General features: G+C 40.0%; 1 protein-coding gene across 1 annotated transcript in view; it reads left to right on the plus strand.

The window, feature by feature from the left end:
• The window catches only part of LOC117817033 (protein phosphatase 1 regulatory subunit 1A-like), a 37,535-nt gene extending 16,253 nt beyond the window's left edge, over positions 1 to 21,282 (plus strand). Inside the window, exons 3-8 of the mRNA XM_034689483.1 lie at positions 282 to 342; positions 10,695 to 10,732; positions 10,892 to 10,955; positions 12,868 to 13,050; positions 19,011 to 19,139; positions 20,760 to 21,282. Coding sequence (XP_034545374.1) covers positions 282 to 342; positions 10,695 to 10,732; positions 10,892 to 10,955; positions 12,868 to 13,050; positions 19,011 to 19,139; positions 20,760 to 20,836 — 552 coding nt within the window. The 3' untranslated portion in view covers positions 20,837 to 21,282. The remainder of the gene's footprint in view (positions 1 to 281; positions 343 to 10,694; positions 10,733 to 10,891; positions 10,956 to 12,867; positions 13,051 to 19,010; positions 19,140 to 20,759) is intronic.
• The last annotated feature ends 700 nt before the right edge of the window (positions 21,283 to 21,982 follow it).

Genomic DNA, 21,982 nt, shown 5'->3' on the forward strand with positions numbered 1-21,982 from the left:
CGGCTACACAGCCAGAACCCAGGGAGCAAAGCCAGACTGTCCTAACTTGGCCGACCAAGAAAGTGTGACTATCATATACACTGCTTGGCATTGTGGTTGGTTACAGTCATTTGAGGTCAAAGCTTTTGTGAAATTACAGTCAGGAAGTGCCGTAGATAAATTAGACAATGCTTCAATATTTCACCTCAAAAGTTCTTTGAGAAAAGCCACTTCAGCAAAACATCCCTGATGGGCGTGTTGTGTTTTTCTTACTTTTGATGGGACATGTTCTTATTTTGCAGATCAGAAGACGTCGACCCACACCGGCCACTTTGGTGGCGTCCAGTGATCAATCCTCACCTGGTAAGGCACCAAGACACAAAGACACTTACTCACACATACATTAAAAGAGTATTTTTGCATTGGTGTGGAGACTCATTTGGTTTGTTGTGTTTATGAAGACACAAATTTTACGTCACTGACATGTTTTTTTAGTTAAAGCTTGGGTCTTTGTAGTTCTGGTTATTATAATTCTTGTCTCATGTTAACTAAGATCTGAGGAAAACTGTGAATATTTGTAGAAAAGTGACCAGATTTTCCTAACCCCACCCCCCTAAAAACCCTCTGTGTTTCACATAGATCCAAAAGAATGAGCTGCATTTTTCGTCTTAAATTCAGGTTCAGTGTACACACAAACATGCATCCCTTTGACAATATGACTTACAGTTTTTCAGATGATTCTTTGTCTTAGTTACAGTGCAGCAATTTAGCAACTCAACTGTATCATGCACCAAATGATTCTTTCTGCTGCATTACGGCAACAAGAACACTCATGCGTGTGTGTTTGCGTGTGTGTGTCTTCTCGTGGGAACACGATGATCAAACACAACAGTGCCCCTCTGGAGAGTTATCTTGTTCGATGAGTCATCCCTGGCTCCCTGCTTCGTTCTTTGCCTCTGCTGTACTTTAGCATGTGTGTGTGTGTGAGTGTGAGTGTGAGAGTGTGTGAGAGTGAGAAATGTGACCCAGCACAGAATTAACAGATGATCAGCTGGGAATGTGGGGCACCGAGAGTAATCTTCTCCAGGTGAGATGCAGAGGGTGGTGTTCCGTGTTTACTATGACGTACTGAGAGCTGATGTGTCAGCTAGGAGAGCTGCAGAGACTGATACTGTTACATTGTTTAAACCTCAGTGTTTTATCACTCAGAGCTCATCTAATTAGGGTTTTATCTTGAAAAACAACAGCAGTCTAATTGTGTCTGATTAAAACACGCTTTCTCTGCCTGTGATCTGTTTGCTAATGTGTGTGAGTGTGTGTGGGTGTTTGTCTCAGTAATTGGATGCTGGGTGTGTGGAGATTTCTCAAAGTCAACCTTGATCTCTGAATGAATGTGCAGGAAGAACCCTCAACAATCCTCCTGCTCAGCAGATCAGAGACAAGAGGAGAGGAAAGAGAAACGGTAAACTTCAGAGGCTGTCGAGTGGAGGCTTTGGTTTAGTGAAGAAATGAAAAAGTGAAAAAAAAAACAGGAAAAAACTGATAGAAAGTACAAAGGCTTATAGGGAAAGTGAATGCATTTTGTTTATTAGATAATATGATGAGTTCTTAAAAGGAAGGAACTCTTATCAAATATCAAACTCTAAATGTTTAGGTCTGATTGGCTGCTTAGTTATTATGTCAAAACTCTGACAATCAGAGTCTTACATTTAACGCTTGTCAGTCCAGGTACAACAAAGTCTACATTGTTTCAGCCTGACCATGAATTTGCTTTCACCAACACTACACATCACTGCACTGCCTCATGTTTAGCACAATGACAATACACCTTTTACATACATGCTGAGTTTGGAGTTTGTTTACAGGAATGTTTACAGCCATGATGGCAGCATGGATTTGTTGTCGCAAAACTAAAATGTCTATTATCTATCCAAAAACTTCTCTACTTCATGCCATGAAACTTTTCAGGCATTCATAAACTGTATAAAAATTGGACATAGCCACTCCTCAAAAGTGAAACCAGCATATCTGGAGCTCCTCCTACTGGCCTCCCTGACCACGCCTTTTCCATGTTAACAGATGGGATATGGGTCAAACTTTAGGTTTAAAAACACAGGTCAACTTTTTTCTTAAGCATGGTTTTCTGTCATATTTGGTTCTAATTATGCTGATTTATGACAAAATGTTAATTGCAGTTTAAATTAATTATGCATAATTGACAAATATAGCTCCTGCTGCACTGTGACCATCACATTAGCCGAGTAGAAAAGGAAGGAAGGAGCAGGGCACTGATACTACTGCTCCTTAAAAAAACATCCCTATCGCCTGCACAGACTCTGGCATCAAATTTGCAAGATGTCAGCACCCATTGTAGGAGTATTTTGGCTTTACTTTAGGATAGTGGGAGGTGGTGGGATGCGTCTTCCGTCTTGTTGAACAGTCAGTGGTGCAGACAGTAAATGCTACTCTACTCTACTACTGATCGCCCAACTTTTCCCCTAGCACCATAATAAGTGTGTATTTTCATGTCTTTGTAAAATTATATGTAAAATGATTGGTTACAATTAAAGCTACAGACTTTGTCCAAAGCATGTTAGCATGCTGACTTTAAACTATGTGCCCATAGCGTAACAGAGATACTGACACAGTTTAGACCCTCTTACACATTATTTTGAGCTATAGATGTTGTATGTATAGCTTGGTGTTAGTTTGAGCTTTTTAGTGGATGCATTTCTTTAAAAAATTAAGGCAGCAGTAGCTCATGTTTCCGAAACAAAGCTTGTATATTAGTGAAGAAATGTATTAGTGTTTCAATTTTAATGGATTTGAATTCTGTGATACACTGGGCTGCATCCCCCCTGTGTGTGTTCCCAAAATGCAAAACTATGAGAGAGACAGCCAAAGCTGACGACACGAACAAAAGACACTTTGACAGAATGATTGACAGACAAGCAGCGAGACATCAAATCAGACACAATCAGAGACAGTTAGACGTTTGTGTGTGAGCGCATGTGTTAGTGTATGAGGATGTGTCAGAGCGGAGGAGGAGGGGGAGGAGGGGGATGGGGAGGAACAGATATGAAGATGAGGGAGCGGAGCGCTGCTGGTGCAGTAATGGTGTGCCCCACATCAGACAGAGCCCTGCATTATTTAATGCTCTGCAGATTACTCTGCCCTGTGCACTGTGAACCCCAATAGCACATCAGAGGAGAAGCCACATACATATAGTCGACTTAGAGGCAGCTGCAGGCTGAATAATGAGGAAGAGGAGAGCCCTATTTCAGTCTTACCAGAGGGAGAGAGGAGGCTTTTTGGGAGAACTCAGGTCTCAACTGTTTCCTGGAGAAAGAGAGACAAAGAGAGGAGTACTTGGAATTTATTATTGCACACATAACTTGAAAAGTATCTACTTCATTAACCTGTATTTTGTTTCTTTTGTGTCAGCTTAAATTTAATGGATGAAATTTCAAACAGCAGTGCACTGATACATGTCCTCTACAGGTGCAAATGAACACCTACCCAGGTAAAACAATCACGTAGAGCTCTTCAGGTGAGATACTTCCTCTCTACATGCAGCAGCAGCTGCTCTGTGGGTTTGCAATGTAGTGTTCTGCCACTCGAAACACTCTGCAAATATATGAAGCTGTTAGCATGTGTAGAGTTATATAATCTTGATTGGATTTTATAGTCAAGACTTCATTTGATTCGTACAGGATCATACATTTCTTGTTTAGACGATAGAAAAAAAATTAAGGGCTGTGAAGGCTCAGTAGGGACATCAACTACAATCAACACAGGAAATGACTTTCTTACATATAGTATGTGCACTTTTTCCCACTGAGAATTAGATTTACAGGTTACGATGATGACAGGGTTATATTATTTTTCGGAAACTAGCACAATAACATTAAAATGGTTACTTGGGGGAAATACAATCTTCATAGCGTGCAGCCTTGTCGAACAGAATCCATACATGACATTACACATAATCTATCCCGTTCTGTTGCATTCATGGGGACTTTTCAGTTAAAAAGGTAGAAGACAGCAAAGCTTGGACAAGACATGACTGGAAAGAGAAAATTTCAACAAAATTACTCGGCTAACTTAAACCACTGGAAGGTTTAATTTTGCCTTTCAACTTATCTTTTAAGTGATATTTTGGGGCTTTTATGTTTTTATATAAAGGACAGAGCAGAAAAAAACATGAGAGAAAGAGAGTGATGAGTGACAGGCGGGATGGGGCTGCAGGCTGGAATCAAACTGGGGCCGACAGCTTGAGGACTGTAGCCTGCTCTTGAACACTTAAACAGATAACAAAAACATGTGTATACTTATCATAACCATATCAACGTGCTCATCCTGCTGCCTTTTACAGTGTTTTTGTGTCTTATGGAAATCAGACCTTGAAAAACCCTCTTAGGTTGGAGCATTGTCTATCAAGTGCATCACTGTCTTACAGCCAGAGGGTTCTGGTTTTATCCCTGCTGCAGGAGAGTCATCATTATGATGACACACTTTGTTATGAACGTGATGTTTGGAAATGAAAATTTGCCAATCTGAGATTTTTTTTTTACACCATTTTGTTCAGTTACTTTTTTACCCCTCTACGAAGTCATCTCTGGCCTATTGCTTCTACCATATCGTCCATACAGAGAATACATAACTGAGACTTGTAAATGGAGGTGTTTGCCTTTAGGTTGTTGTGTGAGAAGCCATGATGCACTTCCCACAGGACATTGTACAAGCTCCTCCTGGGTAACAGTGCAAGAAAAGGCTTGCAGATATGAAGTAGTAATGAAAAGTAAGATTCTACCTGTTCCATTCAGTGTACAATCTACATATCTATAAAACTGTTTTTTAGTATTTTAAATACTACATTTGTTTGATTTTTCTTTGTGTTAATTTGGCTGCAGTGATCCTGATTGCTATTCCAGTAATCAAAGCAGATTTTTCAAATGATGACTTTTGTTCAGGAGATTGTTTTTGTGTTTAAATCCAGTTCACGGCTGGTTTCACTGAACCAACAGGGAGTAATAGAGTAAAAAGAATGTTTTTCTTTGATATTACAATAAGGGAGTCTTTCTCAAATTGTTGTTTGTGAAAAAAGGAAGGCAGGGACTTCTTCTCTTCCCCCACTTTATTTTTTCCCTCCACCAAGCAACTCTAAATAAATGCAGAAAGAACAAAGACAAAACACCCGTCTAAAGAGCACACTGACTGTATGTAGATATCTCTGTCTTTTAAGTCTGAAACACAGTCAAGCAGTCTTCTACATTCACTCACATTTTCTTCTATTGTAGCACAGAGATTATAAATCTGCACAGCCCACAGCGGGCAGCTAAAATACAGCAGCTTGGCTAAATAAAGTGGAGGCAGAAGACTGGTCCCCGTTTTGTTCTGGCTTTGTGTCAGACTGACAGTCAGCTGGGAGTTGCAGTGATGGACTCATCAGTGCCAGAGAGGCTTTTTATTATTGGCCCTTTCTCTCACTCTGCAGCACAGATGGGCTTGATACAGACAGTAAACAATCTGAATATAGCAGCTAATAAAACCCACATTTTACCCACGTTGACCCACGATGTGATTCAATTACATCTGCTTCTTTAACATCTACAACAACTTCAGCTGCAAAAATGTCTGCTTATTTTTAATTAAATCATAGGTGTTTGCTGCTTTTACATTTCACATCATTGGCTACATTTGATTCATCCTCTATAAAATAAAAACCTGGCCTAAATTCCAAGCAACACTATGTGTTTTTATGGTGAGAACAAGTTAAATTGCAGAACTTTACAGCTGCACTTCGTCTTCAGGTCATGGTGATTCTATCATCACTCTATTATTCTTTTTCAGAATTGTATTGTCTTTATAATTACGGTAAATCAACTGCATATAGACACTGAATAAGGGATAAATGTCCCAAAATGTTACAGTAATAAAAAATGAAAACATCAATTAATTAATTTAAACATTTTCAAAGAAATGCAACCACTACTACTACTACTACTACTACTACTACTACTACTACTACTACTACTACTACTACTACTACCACTACTACTACTACTACTACTACTACTACTACTACTTCTACTACTACTATTATACAGTTTGTATATTCATGGGTTAAAAACTGGATATCAAACTATTGTCTTGTATGCTTTAAAATATTTCATGATAGGATACCATACCATAAGATGTGATAGGACACGCCATGACACGATACAATACAACGCGGTATGCTACCATACATTTTATTGTGTAGGAAAATCTGTCTTTGACTTGTATTTGTATTTTTTCATTTTTCATTATCTTATTTATATTTAGTGGCATAAAATGTCCCAAACTTCATATTCTCATTATACAGGTTTATTTAAAGTGGCGTTTGGTTTGCTTGGTGACAACTTTTAGCATTTCAGAAAGATTTAGTTTGACAATTGTCTGTCAAATATGAAGTCAATAAACTCAAGCTTTGCACTGTAATTTCAAAAAGCTCAGCTGGCCCATTTCCTGGGATTGATTTAAAACAGAATCCATAATGGTTGTAAGAACCTCCTCAAACTCCTGGGAAAACCTAAAAATATGACTCACTTTCAAACATTAGCTGAAGCACTCACAGGGAGAGATTTATCTTTGTTGAAATTGAATGTAATGTTTTTTGTGTCAGGTGTTTTACACTACACAGTTTGTCTGGTGCAGAGAGAGAGAGAGAGAGAGAGAGAGAGAGAGAGAGAGAGAGAGAGAGAGAGAGAGAGAGAGAGAGAGAGAGACATCAGTGGCATTTGAACAGCCTAGTGAATACTTTTAAGTAGGAATGACATATGCATACACTCACACACACACAGTAGCGCACACAGGCAAACACACTCTGTGCCTTTCTAGTGCCAAGGGATGCACAGGTTGCCAGGCAACAAGGTGGTGTCCTAGAAAAAGTTCTCTGCTGAAACAGAGTTGGATGCTGGTGAAACACACTCACTATTGATTTGCAGTTTACGGTTTCTCAGTTCTCCAGTAGAGTGATTTTTCTATTTTAGTCCTCTCATGTAGTGACCAAAGAGTTGAGTTTCATATATTGACATCAGATGATGAAGCTTTGGTTATCCAGGGGGAGTCACATGACTCAAGTGAAGTGGTGAAGAGGAATAGCCTCATTCTTCTGTGCAAAATATCTCTACAGCTATTTATGCCCACTGTATCTAAAACTGTTTCCCAGATGACTACCGATCCCATTTTGCCTTTAAAATCTGTACTTTTGTTATACATCTTAGTTATCCTAATCTCTGTTTATGGATTCTACCCAAAAATACTGAGTATGTTGGTGCAGAAATGGACTCTGGTGTTGTAAATGTTCTGCTTTCTGTTTGTTATGCCAGTAATATCTTCCTCTACTGTTAAATCGAGCTTTGGCTGCACACAGGGAAAACAGTCCCTTTGGAAAAATATCTGCAGCCAGCAGTCCAATCTTATACTGGCCACACACTAGACGACTTTTAACCAATTTAAAAGCATGGCAGACCACACGCATGAGGACAGATCCAACCAATCGAACATCACAATCCTCTGAACACACAAACACTAGATGGTTCCATGTGACCACAATACCACACATTTAACATGGTGGTAACAGTTACATAGACATGAGATCTCACAGAAACTTGTGTGATCAGACGTGTCGTCAGAAGGTAAACAAACAAGCAGGGCAATCGGCATCGTCAGCTGGCTGAAGAATATGGGGGGATAATTCCACAAGCTGGTCTTCTTTTTAAATACTTCTACTTGCTCTTCTCTGGTTATTGCGGGTATTCCTTTGGAGGCTGTTCGACATTAAATCGTAAATATCAAATATGTTTAATATTTACAATCCCAGGTCAGGGAGGCGCCGACTCCGCTGGGAGCAGTAAAATATTAATGTTGACACCACACACTTAAGGATTACTTGGACAAATAATCTGTTACAACAGGCCTTCAATCAGGCCACACCATTGTTGGGCTTCATAGCGACGCCTCAAAAATGAATAGGTGGTGTCACAGAGATATGTCCATGTTTCATAAAGTTTATGGTTCTGACTCTAATCCTGCCCCTCAGGTTTCTAGACAGACATTAAAGAACACGCAGGAAATTAAGTCTTGGCAAAAAATCCTTAATCGCTGATGTTTTGGCTACACCAGGAGCTCCGAAGTTTTGGCTGACACTCACTAGAAAGACAATGATAGCAATGGGGTCCAGGATTATCCCATTTGAGGCCTGAGCGATTGTCTTAAGAAATCATCCTGGGGTCAGAGGTCAGAGCATGGGCAGAATGAATCCATGGGTAAGAATACCAGCATGTGTGTAGACAGCCCTTCACATGGTCCAAATTAAATGTGATCCAGACCAGTGTCAGGCTGATCTGGTCACTGGTTTTTTTTAAGTAGGGTTGTATGAATTACACGTCACCTGTAATTGTACTAGCAACAATGGATTCTGGTCAGCTCGGCCCCTTTAATAAGAAACTGTGAGGAGAAACAGCACACAAGCCGGGCCAATTCTGCCATGTTATTTAGCTTATTTTGGTTCAAGCTAGTTGCACCTATTATCTTGTAAACTGGGTGTAAATCTTCTCTAGACTACACTTAAATATTCACAACACCTGACCTCCTTCAAGGGTTGTGAATGAACTGCGTTTCTGTTTATCTATAATCAACAGCTGGCGTCACACAGCAGTCTACACTACCATTCAAAAGTTTGGGGTCACTTAGAAATTTCCTTATTTTTGAAAGAAAAGCACTGTTTTTTTCAATGAAGATAACATTAAATTAATCAGAAATACACTGTATACATTGTTAATGTGGTAAATGACTATTCTAGCTGCAAACGTCTGGTTTTTAATGGAATATCTACATAGGTGTATAGAGGCCCATTTCCAGCAACCATCACTCCAGTGTTCCAATGATACATTGTGTTTGCTAATCGGGTTAGAAAGCTAATGGATGATTAGAAACACCTTGAAAACCCTTGTGCAGTTATGTTAGCACAGCTGAAAACGGTTTTGCTGGCTAGAGAAGCTATAAAACTGGCCTTTCTTTGAGCTAGTTGAGTATCTGGAGCATCACATTTGTGGGTTCGATTATTCTCTCAAAATGGCCAAAAAAAGAGAACTTTCATATGAAACTCCACAGTCTATTCTTGTTCTTAGAAATGAAGGCTATTCCATGCGAGAAATTGCCAAGAAACTGAACATTTCCTACAACGGTGTGAACTACTCCCTTCAGAGAACAGCAGAAACAGGCTCTAACCAGAGTAGAAAGAGAAGTGGGAGGCCCCAGTGCACAACTGAACAAGAAGACAAGTACAGTAGAGTCTCTAGTTTGAGAAATAGACGCCTCACAGGTCCTGAACTGGCAGCTTCATTAAATGGTACCCGCAAAACGCCATTGTCAATGTCTACAGTGAAGAGGCGACTCTGGGATGCTGGCCTTCTAGGCAGAGTGGCAAAGGAAAAGCCATATCTGAGACTGGCCAATAAAAGGAAAAGATTAATATGGGCAAAAGAACACAGACATTGGACAGAGGAAGATTGGAAAAAAGTGTTATGGACAGACGAATCAAAGTTTCAGGTGTTTGGATCACACAGAAGAACATTTGTGAGATGCAGAACAAATGAAAAGATGCTGGAAGAGTGTCTGACGCCATCTGTCAAGCATGGTAGAGGTAATGTGATGGTGTGGAGCTGCTTTGGTGCAAGTAAAGTGGGAGATTTGTAAAAGATAAAAGGGATTTTGAATAATGAAGGCTATCACTCAATTTTGCAACGCCATGCTATACCCTGTGGACAGTGCTTGATTGGAGCCAATTTCCTCCTACAACAGGACAATGACCCAAAGCACACTTCCAGATTATGCAAGAACTATTTAGGGAAGAAGCAGGCAGCTGGTATTCTGTCTGTAATGGAGTGGACAGCACAGTCACCAGATCTCAACCCCATTGAGCTGTTGTGGGAGCAGCTTGACCATATGGTACGCAAGAAGTGCCCATCAAGCCAATCCAACTTGTGGGAGGGGCTTCAGGAAGCGTGGGGTGAAATTTCTTCAGATTCCCTCAACAAATAAACAGCTAAAATGCTAATGGTCTGCAATGTTGTAATTTCTGCAAAGGGAGCATTCTTTGATGAAAGCAACGTTTGAAAGACAAAATTATCATTTCAACTAAAAATCATTATTTCTAACATTCTCAATGTCTTGACTATATTTTCTATTCATTTTGTACTCATTTGATAAATAAAGGCGCGAGTTTTCATGGAAAACACAAAAATGTCTGACCCCAAACTTTTGAACGGTAGTGTACCTCTACAGGTGCAAATGAGGATAGTGGATGTGCATCCTCTTCTTCAGCCAAAAACAACAAGAGTCTGTTTTTCATTGCAAGATTAGAATGAAGAATAAACTAAGGAAGAATTCCACCTACAATGCTTGGTAAAAATGAGCAAATACTATTCACATTGGCTCGTAGTGCGTCAGAAGCATCTGGCTGGAGGTCACCTTACATCCTCTCTGTTCTGTACTGTGAGGACACAGCAGCTCTCTAGCTCAGGATTGCTTACACTGAAAAATATGTAGGAACAGTGTGTTTTATATGTTGGCCTTTTTTCAGTCAGTATTGCTTTAAATATATTTTTTCAATAGGTTTAATGTTGTAAAGAACTTAATAAATCTTGTATTTATGTTTCTCTTTGCAGAAATAGATGAAGATCGTCTGCCAACCCAGTTGTACAAGGTAATGTAAATCATTCTCTGTGAAAGGCAATTTCATTGAAACATGTATGCTTACATAAAAGTCAGTGAATTATGGTTTATTTTCTAAAAATAACCTTGATCTCAGTTGAAGTCTGTAAGTGCCCTGTGCCAGCTGATAAGTAATTCTGATGTTTTTCAGGCGGCCTTGCTGAATTCTCCTCGACAGCGGAGAAAAGGGCAGAAAGGAACGCCAACGATGAAAGGTAGAGTCATTTATCAGCCTTGTCATCAGCCTGTGTGCTGGCATTTCATGTGTTAGATCGCAGTGCTGATACCAACCACGGACTATACAAAGTCATTATGGATAGTTATCTCAATTGAAGCCAAAGATGGTCGGACTTTCACTTGGGCAAAGGTCAGCTTGCACCGGCATGAGATGCTCCACAACTCTGTCCTGGAGAGGGCAGCAGCTTTGCCTTGATAGCTGAATGGTAACTTGCAAAGTGAGACCTCAAATTCAAAGTGTTTCCTGGCTTCAAAGATATCTTTTTGGCACAGATTTCCCAAGTTGCCCTATCTAAATAAGCTGGTTCTCCTTTGTCATCCGGCTGAAAGCAGGAAGGTTCCCAGAGGGCCGCAGCTACATTTGGTTGAGGTCAGGGGTGGTTGTGACAGTGGCCTACCGTGCTCTGCAGTTGACTTGTTAATACTGCAGTAATTCATTTTTAGCGACAGCACTAAAAAAATGCATGTTTCTATCCACTACTGTAGAAGGAAGGGGTTCGAAACACTCAGAAAGCATCATTCAAACCAAGGACGTTTGGCCTCACATCAGTCAGCTGTGTTGATGTTCTCCACCACATACTTTATCACCCCTGAGGAGCACATGTGAATGGAAGATTTAGTCAATATGTCTCATGTACATCATGGTCACTTTTTAAAGACAGTTTCAAACATACCTGCTCGTATCAACTTTTAATATTACACCATTCGTTCCACATGTCAAAAGGTAGCATACTTCCACTACATCTCTTTAATGTGTTTTTGCTGTAAAATAACAAGTGTGACATTTGTTCCGTCTGTTGTATCTTGTTTCTGTGCCTGCTCCTTTAGTAGACACACGTTAATGCATTGTATTTAAACACTGCACTGAATGTTAAAAATGGCATTCTCTGCTTTATTGGGAAACACCTCTAGTGTGTCAACTAAGAGTTCAGGATATCAGACTTCAAGAAAGTCAAACTTATTCAGTCACTTAATGATGAAATCCTCCTGTGTGATTGTCCTAAAGCAATTCAGTGAATCCACCACAGCATGATCTTGTTATCTCTGGTTTCTCTGAGCAGAATTTCTCCTCATTTACATTTTTTTAGTTTAACATTTAGCCTTTGTAAAACAAGGACACCAGGGGTCCTGCACCACCTAAGAAAACCATTAATATCGACCAAAAATGCAAACGCAGAGCCTGAGAGCCAGCGACTGATACCTCTGTTTGTGTCACAGCGATACAAAGAAAACTTAATTTCCTGTGCAACATTCCAATTAAAGTCGAACACTGAAGGTGATCATAGGTGTTTTTTATGTGAAAGAACAGAATAAATTACAATAAATAAACCCAAGCTAGGGAACAATAAAAGAAGATAAGTGAAAGTTGGTGCTCCAGGATGTTTATTCTTCAATTAGTTTCATGGCTAAAGAGCTCTGAGTGTGATGAGTCACTTGGTAGCATAAACCCAGTCATTAATCTGTGAGCTTTACTTTCCCCCTACAAAGAGATTAAGAGTAATGAAATCATGGATGAAGGAGGTTTAAAGTGATTAAACATCTCTCAGCTCTGCTGCATCCTTACCTGCCTCCTCACTCAAAAATGCTGGGTGTAAATTCAAGTCTTGGTACTTTATTTAAAATGTTAAACTTACAATGTTTCAGGGTGCTGTACCTCCACCTTTCCTTTCATCTCTGTGTGTACTTTTTCTGTGTTCTCTGCTCACATCTCACACCAATTTCTTTTCCTGGTATTTCCCCAATGACTTCTTTATTTATTCCTTTCACAGTATCCTCCAATCCGCTCCTGCTCCTCTTGTCTTCCCGCTCTTCTTCTCTTGTTAACTCCTCACCAACTTTCCTCATCCTTTTCTAGCATTTATTCTCTCTCTGATATTTTACTCCTCCCAGAGCTGCAGTTCATGGTGGAGCACCACTTGTACCGGCAGCAGCAGGGCGCAGGGGACGATTGCTCCTCAGAGAGCTGCCTGTCGGATCGGCCCAGCCCTGACTCTGTCCCCGCTGGGGAGGAGCTCCCACATGACGAGGAGGCCACTGCAGAGGCCTTTGAGAAACTGCGCTGCCAAATGGAGGGTATGTTAGAAAACTGGTTTGAGGTTTGTTTCAACATTGTAGCTGCCTTATCTGTTTAAGGTCCTTGAAAAAACAGAAGTACTTCAACACTTAAATGAGACCCTCCATGGAGTTGGATGAATATTAAGTGTTTATGTAATGTCAGATATGTAGGTAGAGAGAGAATACTCAGTAGTAATACAAATGAGGATGTGTTTCCACTGCAGTAACTTTCCCAAGAGAATAGGGACTTTTGGATGAACTTAATACATTTCCACCACAGGGACCAGGGTCTAAATAAAATCCGAGGAACTCTATTTTCTCCCCCAAAATATGCTTCCCACCAATACTATCCTGCTCTGGGAGTAAAGTGGAGTAAGTAAAAGTAGAGTGGGCCTTGATGCACTGATTTTTTTTTGATTGGTGTTTACAGATGTGGCTTTTTCACACACACAACTGTTAAGGGTGCTTTCACACGTGGATGGTTTGGAGGAGTTATTCAAAACAGGAGTCGTTTCCCTCCTAGGCCCAGTTCATTTGGACATATGTGAACTAGAAACATCACACTGGTAGTAGTAGGCTAGAAGTTATAGATGCAGTTATAGGGGAGAGCGGGGTTGGTTGTCACACGGGTTGGTTGGCACACTCGTTATATCTCGCCACCAGAGGGCACTGTCTCTCAAATTGGGGTATGGACATTTCCAGAATTAGGATCAGAGCTCACCTTCATAGTCTTCTCTGGAGTAAGACAGCTGAACTTGAGATGAGAGGACTTTTTGTGTTTTTCATGTCAAATTGTGAATATTCAGCTCCTCAATATTTTTCTTCTAGGCTTTTAAGCGATGGGTTTATAACAAAACAAGTGTTACCCTTACAAAGTGTGAGGGGGAAGCTATAGTTTAGATTTTATTAGCTAGCTAACCTTTTGTTAGATGGTAGTTAGCCTTGATGCTAGCAAAAAATTCCAGTTGGGGTTGGTCGTCACATTCTCTTTGTGACAACCAACCCCAATGTTGGCAAAATCATGCATAATGAAATTAGTTGGAGTGCGCAGACAGTGACTGCTTGTAGCCTAGTTGAGTAGGCCATTATTTTGTTTTGTTCTTTATGTTGTTATATAGGCTGGCCTAGATATGTGTTCCCTGTTCATGTTCCTTGCTCATTTTATGTTAAAATGCATTAAGTTATGTAGGCCTGTCACTTGTCAGTGCAATGAAACTTTAAAATTTAGTTCTGCCTTCTTCCCTTTTTTAAAAGATTTTTCCCATTGAAATACCATTGTGACAACCAACCCCATAGTGTGTGACAACCATCCCTGTGATGGGGTTGGTTGTCACAATGTGTCAGAGTGTCTTTGATAATTAATTGCCTCTTTGTTAAATGAGTTGGAAAATGAGAGGGATACACATTTCAAGCCAACACCTTAAGCTTCAATTTAATGTAGAAATGACTATTGAAAGATGTTTTGATGATGAGCAATCATCAAAACAGTAGAAAGTGTGACAACCAACCCCGTTCTCCCCTACAGCTATTCAGTAGTTACATCAGCAGAGGTGCTAGGTGTAGCAACACAACAGGACGTCAGTTCTTGTCTGGCTCGTCGAACTAGGGGATAATTGCCCCTCTCATCACTGGAAGCTCCACTTTTGCTGAACTAATCTTGTACCTTTACATTCTACTGAGAATTCATGTCCAGGTTATATTTTGGGGGAAATGTGGCTTTTGTAAAATGACTAAAGTATTCAAGTAATAGTCCGGCCTCCCTTAAACTAAGCAATTAACAGTATAGGAGAAATGTCAGCAAAGATGAAAAGATATTAAAGTAAAGGAACTCAGCCGAGCTTGTCATTGAAACAAATTATTAAGTTAGAAGCTGCAGTTTTTCCAAACCTCCAGATTAAAAAGATAAATCTGAGTACTCATGGGATGATTTATTTTAAATATAAAAATAGGCTCTTTAAATTAATCTAATATTATTTGAGTAAGAAGTTGATCAGCTGATCATTAAAAAATGTTTTCCTTTTCTTGTTGAAAACCTTACTTTGAAAAGAAACGTTGAGCCTCAGCTTTAGTTGTAAGTAATGAGACGTAACGGTCTGGCTCTTTCTTCGAGTTCACAGAGAAAGAGGTCATAAAGGATTCTGAAAAAATCCTGTCTGGTGTCAAAAATGCTTCAAAAACAATGAAAGGATAGACAAGTGGGAAGAAGGATATTAAAGGTAAGGAAGAACATATTGAACACCATGAGGTCTCTGTTAAAGATGTGGTGTTACCAAGAGAATAGAGAAGCCAAGGTACAATATTAAAGAAAAGATGAAGCCTGCTACAGCTTATTAATATGAGGGAGGGGCGCAGAATTGGGAGGAAATGGGGAGAAAAGCAAAGCATGAAATTATGTAGGCAGCATGAGAATAGCTGGAAGGGATGTATTTAAATGTAAATGTATGAGAGGGTTATGAGGAAAGGAGATATAACTGAGTGAAACAAAGACGCTGGGGAAACAAAAGATGGAAAAGAATAAAGGAGTCATTGAGATTTTCTTGAGGAAAGCTGGATATAAAAATTGATACCACTCACAAATATGCACATTAAATTCTAGTTACAGCTTGAGCCAACAGCAAGATTAGATTAACGTGCGGAAAAGACTAAAAACAGTTGGAAGTAGTCTGACTGTGTTTTTGTTAAAAAAAAATCCCACCTGTAGCATTCACATCCACATCATAAGATTGCAATTTTTTTCTATCGATCCAAACAAAAAAGTGTGTTATGTGAAGTTAAATGGCTAAAATATATTTCAAAATACATATACACACTGTAGTTAGCATTAGAAGAACTTGTAGGCTATGTGTTTACTTCTATTTCCTGTCTCTATGCTAAGATAAGCTAAACTAAACTAAGCCAAAGGGCCAGATATCGACATTCTCATCTTAAACTCTCCAAGAAAGTTGTTACTCCATGAATAAAAATACTCAGACGGATTGAACTACACTGGCAGATACTGTGTCCTGTCATGCTGTGCCAAAACTTCTCAAAAATCAGAGGGTCAGCGTCTGGGCTCAGGCCAGATAATTCACTTTAATGGCAGCAAAGTGGATGAGAGTGCAGCACACACTGGTCACACACATTCAGTAATTGTACAGTGCTAATGCAGCACAAGAGCTGCTTTTGTGAAGAGTCCAATTTATTAATGTTATCTGTTTTTACTTTCATTCACCAGGACACACTTGGAGGTTAGTTTTGGGGGGTGTAAAAGCTTGAAATGAAAAAGTACGATATGATTAGAGTCTAATCATTAGACTACTTTCTCGCATGTTTTAGAGGAACCGCAAATTAACTTCTGAGTCCAGATGAAAGGAGCAGAGAGGAAGCTGGGAAAACAAATCAATTATCATTAACACCAGTCCAATGGAGGAGGGTTAACTTCACAAGACCAACCCCTACATTCACTCAGCATGACTCAATAACAGGCAGCTGAAAATGTCAGGTGGCATTGATTCACAGTGTGAAGTGAGATGAGACATTATTCAGTGGTGGTGCAGTGACACACAGCTAATCCATGATCTGTTTGGGTAATCCTCACCCGCAATTTCCACAGGAGTTTGCTCCGTCCGACAGCTTGTGCCCTGCTACACAGGACACGTGTTTGGAGTGTAGCGCCAGCTCAGAGCAGAGAGGATCAGCTGGGTTCAGTATAGAGAGAACTACATACAAACAACAGGTTACAGAGCCTTTCTGTGGTTGAATTAATGCTCATTTGGATAGTATTCCATTAATGTTGTGCTTCTATCATCACTGAGTATGCTGCAGAACTATAAAGTTTCGATTGTGCAGGTTTGATGAGTGTGATATGATTAATTCTGCTCTATTTTGTTGTCCTGTTACCGTCTGACACAGTTATTATCTTAAAGTCCTGTTGTAGTCGACCTGGATCACGGATATGTGGCTGTTTGTAGTTTACATCCATAATCGATGAGCATTTCTGATCTATACCATCTTTAAACGGTCGGGAGTCCGACATGATGTTTTATTTTGAAATTGGAGGATGTTGCATGCGATCCTCGTGCCTAACTTCCTGTCCAGGTCATTCTTTTCTGTGCAGATTGACGCGTGCTGGCTCCGTCGAAAATAGACTTGAAGCGTATTTCTGGCGGAGCGGCACAGGGGCCCGCTCCCTAGACGGAGCTGAGACGCCCCTCTGCACTCCCTGTGTAAACATTAGCCTTGACTAAAATGGAAACGTATCGGCTGCACAGTGCGCAGCGCAGCTATAATGTGCTGCTGCGCATCCTGTGGAAATTGAGGGTCCCAGCCTCCTGGTACTCTTGTGATCCACCGATTGATGCAAATTCAGCATTGAGGCGTGACATAAATTTACCTGCCAGTAAATGCAACCGATAGCTAACTTCACTGTGATGTCAAAAATGGCGTGGTAGGCTTAGCTCAGTTGATAGAGCTGGCACCCCAAGTACAGGGACTAAAGCTTTCATAGCCCTGGTGGAAAGATACATTTCCAGTCATAACTGTATTCTGAGTAGTCTGAGGCAAAAAGCCCAAAAATAATCCAAACAAATAACTGGTGGGATTGTGTAATTAAGAGGTGCATGTATATGCCACTATGATTCACTATATGGATAAAAAGAGAGTCTAGTCCTTTAAAATATTGTTAGGTGAGTTTAGTGAAGCCTTTCACATAGAAATGGATCACACAGTGTGGACCAACATATCAAACAGTGCTTTCCTCCTCTCACTGTGCCATGCATTTACATTATAATTATTAAGGTAACAGTTTTTAGTCTGTAAATGCTATGCAAATTACACAAGGTCTGTCTAACAGCCCTTTACCTGGTTTGAAAAACTGAAAACATAATCTAAAGACAAACTATTTGGTTTTTTTTGGCCTCACACAACATATCAGTGCATGTGTAGCCAGTGAAAAGACACACATATTCCCTAAATGAAGGATGTGCCTATTTAACAATTCTTAAAGTTTCTTGCGACATATATATGTTTGTTTTTTTTGTTGCTTTGGAACATCCCTGATCAAAATCAGAATCAGAATCAGAATCAGCTTTATTGGCCAGGTATGCTTGAACACACAAGGAATTTGTCTTGGTAAACTGTACTTTCTCTGTACAAGGGCATAAGAATAAGGCATACAAATAAACACATAACTATAGTAATAATAACATCAACTATAAACACAAAAGAACAACATGCAAATGATGCAGCTTTTTATATTACAGACTGTTTTCCAAAATGTTTTTGTATTAAGTTCATAGTTAACGCTGAGTTAACACATTGTTAGACTCTGCTCCAAACGTCTTTAAGCCTGCCTACCTCTCACCCTGCAACATGATTGGCTGTTCAATGTCGTCTTCTTCTTCTGTCTAATGTTAGGTGGCAACTAGCGTTTACGGCACATTAGATCCCCCTCCCTTTCCAGTGGTTGGGTGTAATTACTGGTTAAATATATCAAATTTCTATTGAACATTTGTTATATACGTATATGTTGAGAAAAATTATATCACGATAATTATCATTTTGGAATTATCGCCCAGCCCTATGTACAGTATTAACAAAATTGAGAGGAGGAGCAGGAGGGGTTGATGACTGTGGCTACAACAAGGGAAAGGATGCTTCATCGTGATAAACACAACAAAAGAAAACAATAACCAGTGACTGAAGCGACCAGTTAAAAAATATAAAGCAAAAAAATTACATGTCACAGAATTGAGTTTGGTGATGCACATGATGATGCACCAAGAATATAGGAAATAGGGTTATTCGTCAAATTTACAGAAAGGTTGCAGTGATTGAACAAAAAAAAGCAACTTCCTGGAGAGACTGATTACGTAACAAAAAAATGAATCTGAACACTTCTGGCACACTGCTGTTTGATGGAAAGTGTTTTTTTCTTCTCTGACTAGCTTGTTATATATGTCACTTCCCTCACCCTCATCTCTTCTCTCTGCGTCCTTCAGAGTTCTCCAGGGAGAGCCTATTAGAAGCTGCGGGTGGGCTCGAGTGCCCCCTCTCCAACGAAAAAGAGGGTTGCTCCAGTGCTGCCAGTGTAGCAGATCCTTCAACGCAACAAAACAACGCACAAGCAGGTAAGAGAGAATCAAAAGAGCCCCAGCTATAAACACACCATTCTTTTCCTCTCAGGGGACTCTTCACCATCTGCTCACTAGGCCGGGTTTATTTAGATATTTCAAATAGTTCAGCAGGCCTGGCTTGGTGTCATGTAATCATGGCTTGTCAACAAACATCTGTGAAGTGGCTTTGATCCACACTTCACACAGCACTCACTGAGAAGCTGCTACTGGATGAAGTTGTGTGGAGGCTGGTGGGGTCTGAGTGGACACTGTGGGAATTCTGTAATGACATTTCTTCATTTATTTCTTCCTTCTATCATTTAAATATATATTAAGAAATCATATTGTGATGTAACAAATTACTAGTTACTAACACTTTGTAGGCAGTTAAGGGGTGTGAATGTAAAACTAGCACAATGACATAAGGTACGTGGTACATGTATAGCCCCTTCTTGTGCCAATATTGTGTCTGGTTCCTCGACATGTGAAGTTTTTATTCCAGATAGAGGTGTGGTCACCTTGGCGAGCACTGCTCGCAGAGCAGGAAGTGACGCTTGACTGCTCTCATCAATCGGTCCAATCATAAAAGAGAAGGACTCTATTGCTGTAGCCAATTAAATTCAGGGATACCACGGTGACTGGTGCCTGCCAACATGCTTATAAAACAGGAACACTACTTGCAAGTGAGCAGGTCTAAGTTTTGCGAGCAGGGAGAGAACAGGGAAAACAATCACGCACTTAGTCTGTTTCTACACATGCTCAAAATGAACTTTTCTCCTCGGGCTACGAAATTGCACTTGCATGCAGAAAATGTTGCGAGTCAACCAAAGACAGTATAAATAACGGACTTAGTATCCATGACGTCATCCATCTGTTTCGGAAGCACTGTTTTGTAGCCAATCGTCGGTGGGAGCCATATTGGAAATTCTGAACTCAACTTAACTTCTGTCGAGCTAGTGAGAGGTAAAGAGGCGGGCTTTGAGCCTCCTAGCCAACAGCTACAGTGTTCCCACCTGTCAATCAAGTCAGCTGTGCCTCTCATAATAGAAAACTTCTAATCTTAATATCTTCAAAATTGCTGCGTTATGAAAAAATTCATCCCCCGTATAGGGTGTGCCGATCGAGAAGTGAGCTATCCAGACTACACTTGTTTTTTGTGCCAGGCTGTAACCATGTTTATTTCTGCTGTAATGATCGGCTTTTTTTAATCGATGTGTATGTGGTTTCCGGTACTTCCGAGCCAGCCTCAAGCAGACACTCGAGAAACTGCAGTTTTTAACACTTCCGCATTGGCTTCAATTCTCGCAGCCGGAGGTTGACGCATGGAGTCAACAGGGTAACACCTAAACCCAAAACACCGGCCTGTAACAGGGTATTATTATCGTTACGTGAGCTGTAGCATTTGGCATAAGTGAATGTGTTTTCTGGTTGGGATTAAGGTTCGTAAAAGATTAACCATGCCAATACTTAGTGGGTGGTGAGAACATCTTTTTGCAACATGTGGATTTGCCCCCTGCCGGCTGCTACAAACAATGCAGGTTCAGTAAAGGGATCTGGAGGCTACATCTCCTTACACAATGCAAATCTAAGGCAGTCCATCTCCAAGACTTTTACGTCTCTGTCTATATATTACAGGCACAAAAGCAGCAGCATCGAGTGCGGGTCAGCCAGCAGAGGAGAAGACAAAGAAAAGTCTGGAGAAAGAGAAATAGAGTGGTCTCCTGTTCAACACAATGCTGCTCAGTCTGCTCCGCCAGCCCAACACAATGACAAAAGATTGTGTCTGCAGATCCTCTTTTTACTGACATCAGGGCATCTATGTTCCTCTACAGGCAGGCCTTAGTTTCCACCAGAGAACAAAGGTTTCTACTTTTATTTCATTTTAAAAAACCTGTGTAAACTACAATTATTTCATTAATGTATACTTGTTTTATATATATTGCCCCTGCACTAAAGTAAAACTGGCTTACTGTACGTATGAACGAGACTGGGAGTCACACAATCATTGTCATAAACTACCAAAACTTACATCCGTAATGTCCCCAGAAACTACAACAAATATGAAATGTGCAATCTTTTCTTTCATTTACTATGTGCCATGACTTCTGCAACTTGTTCCATCTCAAAGCAATAAAATGTTTTTGTATCTCATAGAGAATTGAGACTGAAAAAAACGTCTCGTTTAAATCCAAATCCCATCACAGTCCCACTGCTGCTGCTGAAATGAATGGAGAACACCTCTGGGATGACTGGCAGTCTAAAAAATAATTTACACATGCCTACACCGTCTAAAAAAATCTGTGTCAAATTGTTTTTTATTGAGCTTCATCAAAGAAAACTGCAAGGATAAGTCAAATGTTTGCCAGTTGATAACAATTAGCAACACAATTATCAATAGATCAATTACTTCTATCCATTTTTGAAGGAAAAATGGCATCAATCTTCTGTCTCTAGCACCTCAAGAGAGATGATTTGCTGTTTTTCTAAGTTTATAAGAAATCTAAGACAAATGCAACTCACCGTGCATTGCAGAAAAAGCTCACATGGTGACGTAGCCTTTGGACACCCCTGCAAATTTTAGGACAAAGATTATTACAGTTCTAAAAGATGCACTAACCCAAATAAAAAACAACAGATTTAGTGTTCGAGTCAGACACAAACAGACACAGACAATTATGTTTTTTTGAACCTAAATAATTATCAGCTGGTCATTATTGAAACTAACCACTGGTTCCAGTCCAAACAGCCTATATCACTGTATTCATCTCCATACCCTTTTAGGGGAAAAAATAACCAAAGAGGAGGAATTTATGTGTCAAGTTTCTAGGTTTCGTTTAGATGATCTTGCATAAATTTGT

Source organism: Notolabrus celidotus, chromosome 1, assembly GCF_009762535.1.
Source record: "Notolabrus celidotus isolate fNotCel1 chromosome 1, fNotCel1.pri, whole genome shotgun sequence".
Taxonomy (NCBI): Eukaryota; Metazoa; Chordata; class Actinopteri; order Labriformes; family Labridae; genus Notolabrus; species Notolabrus celidotus.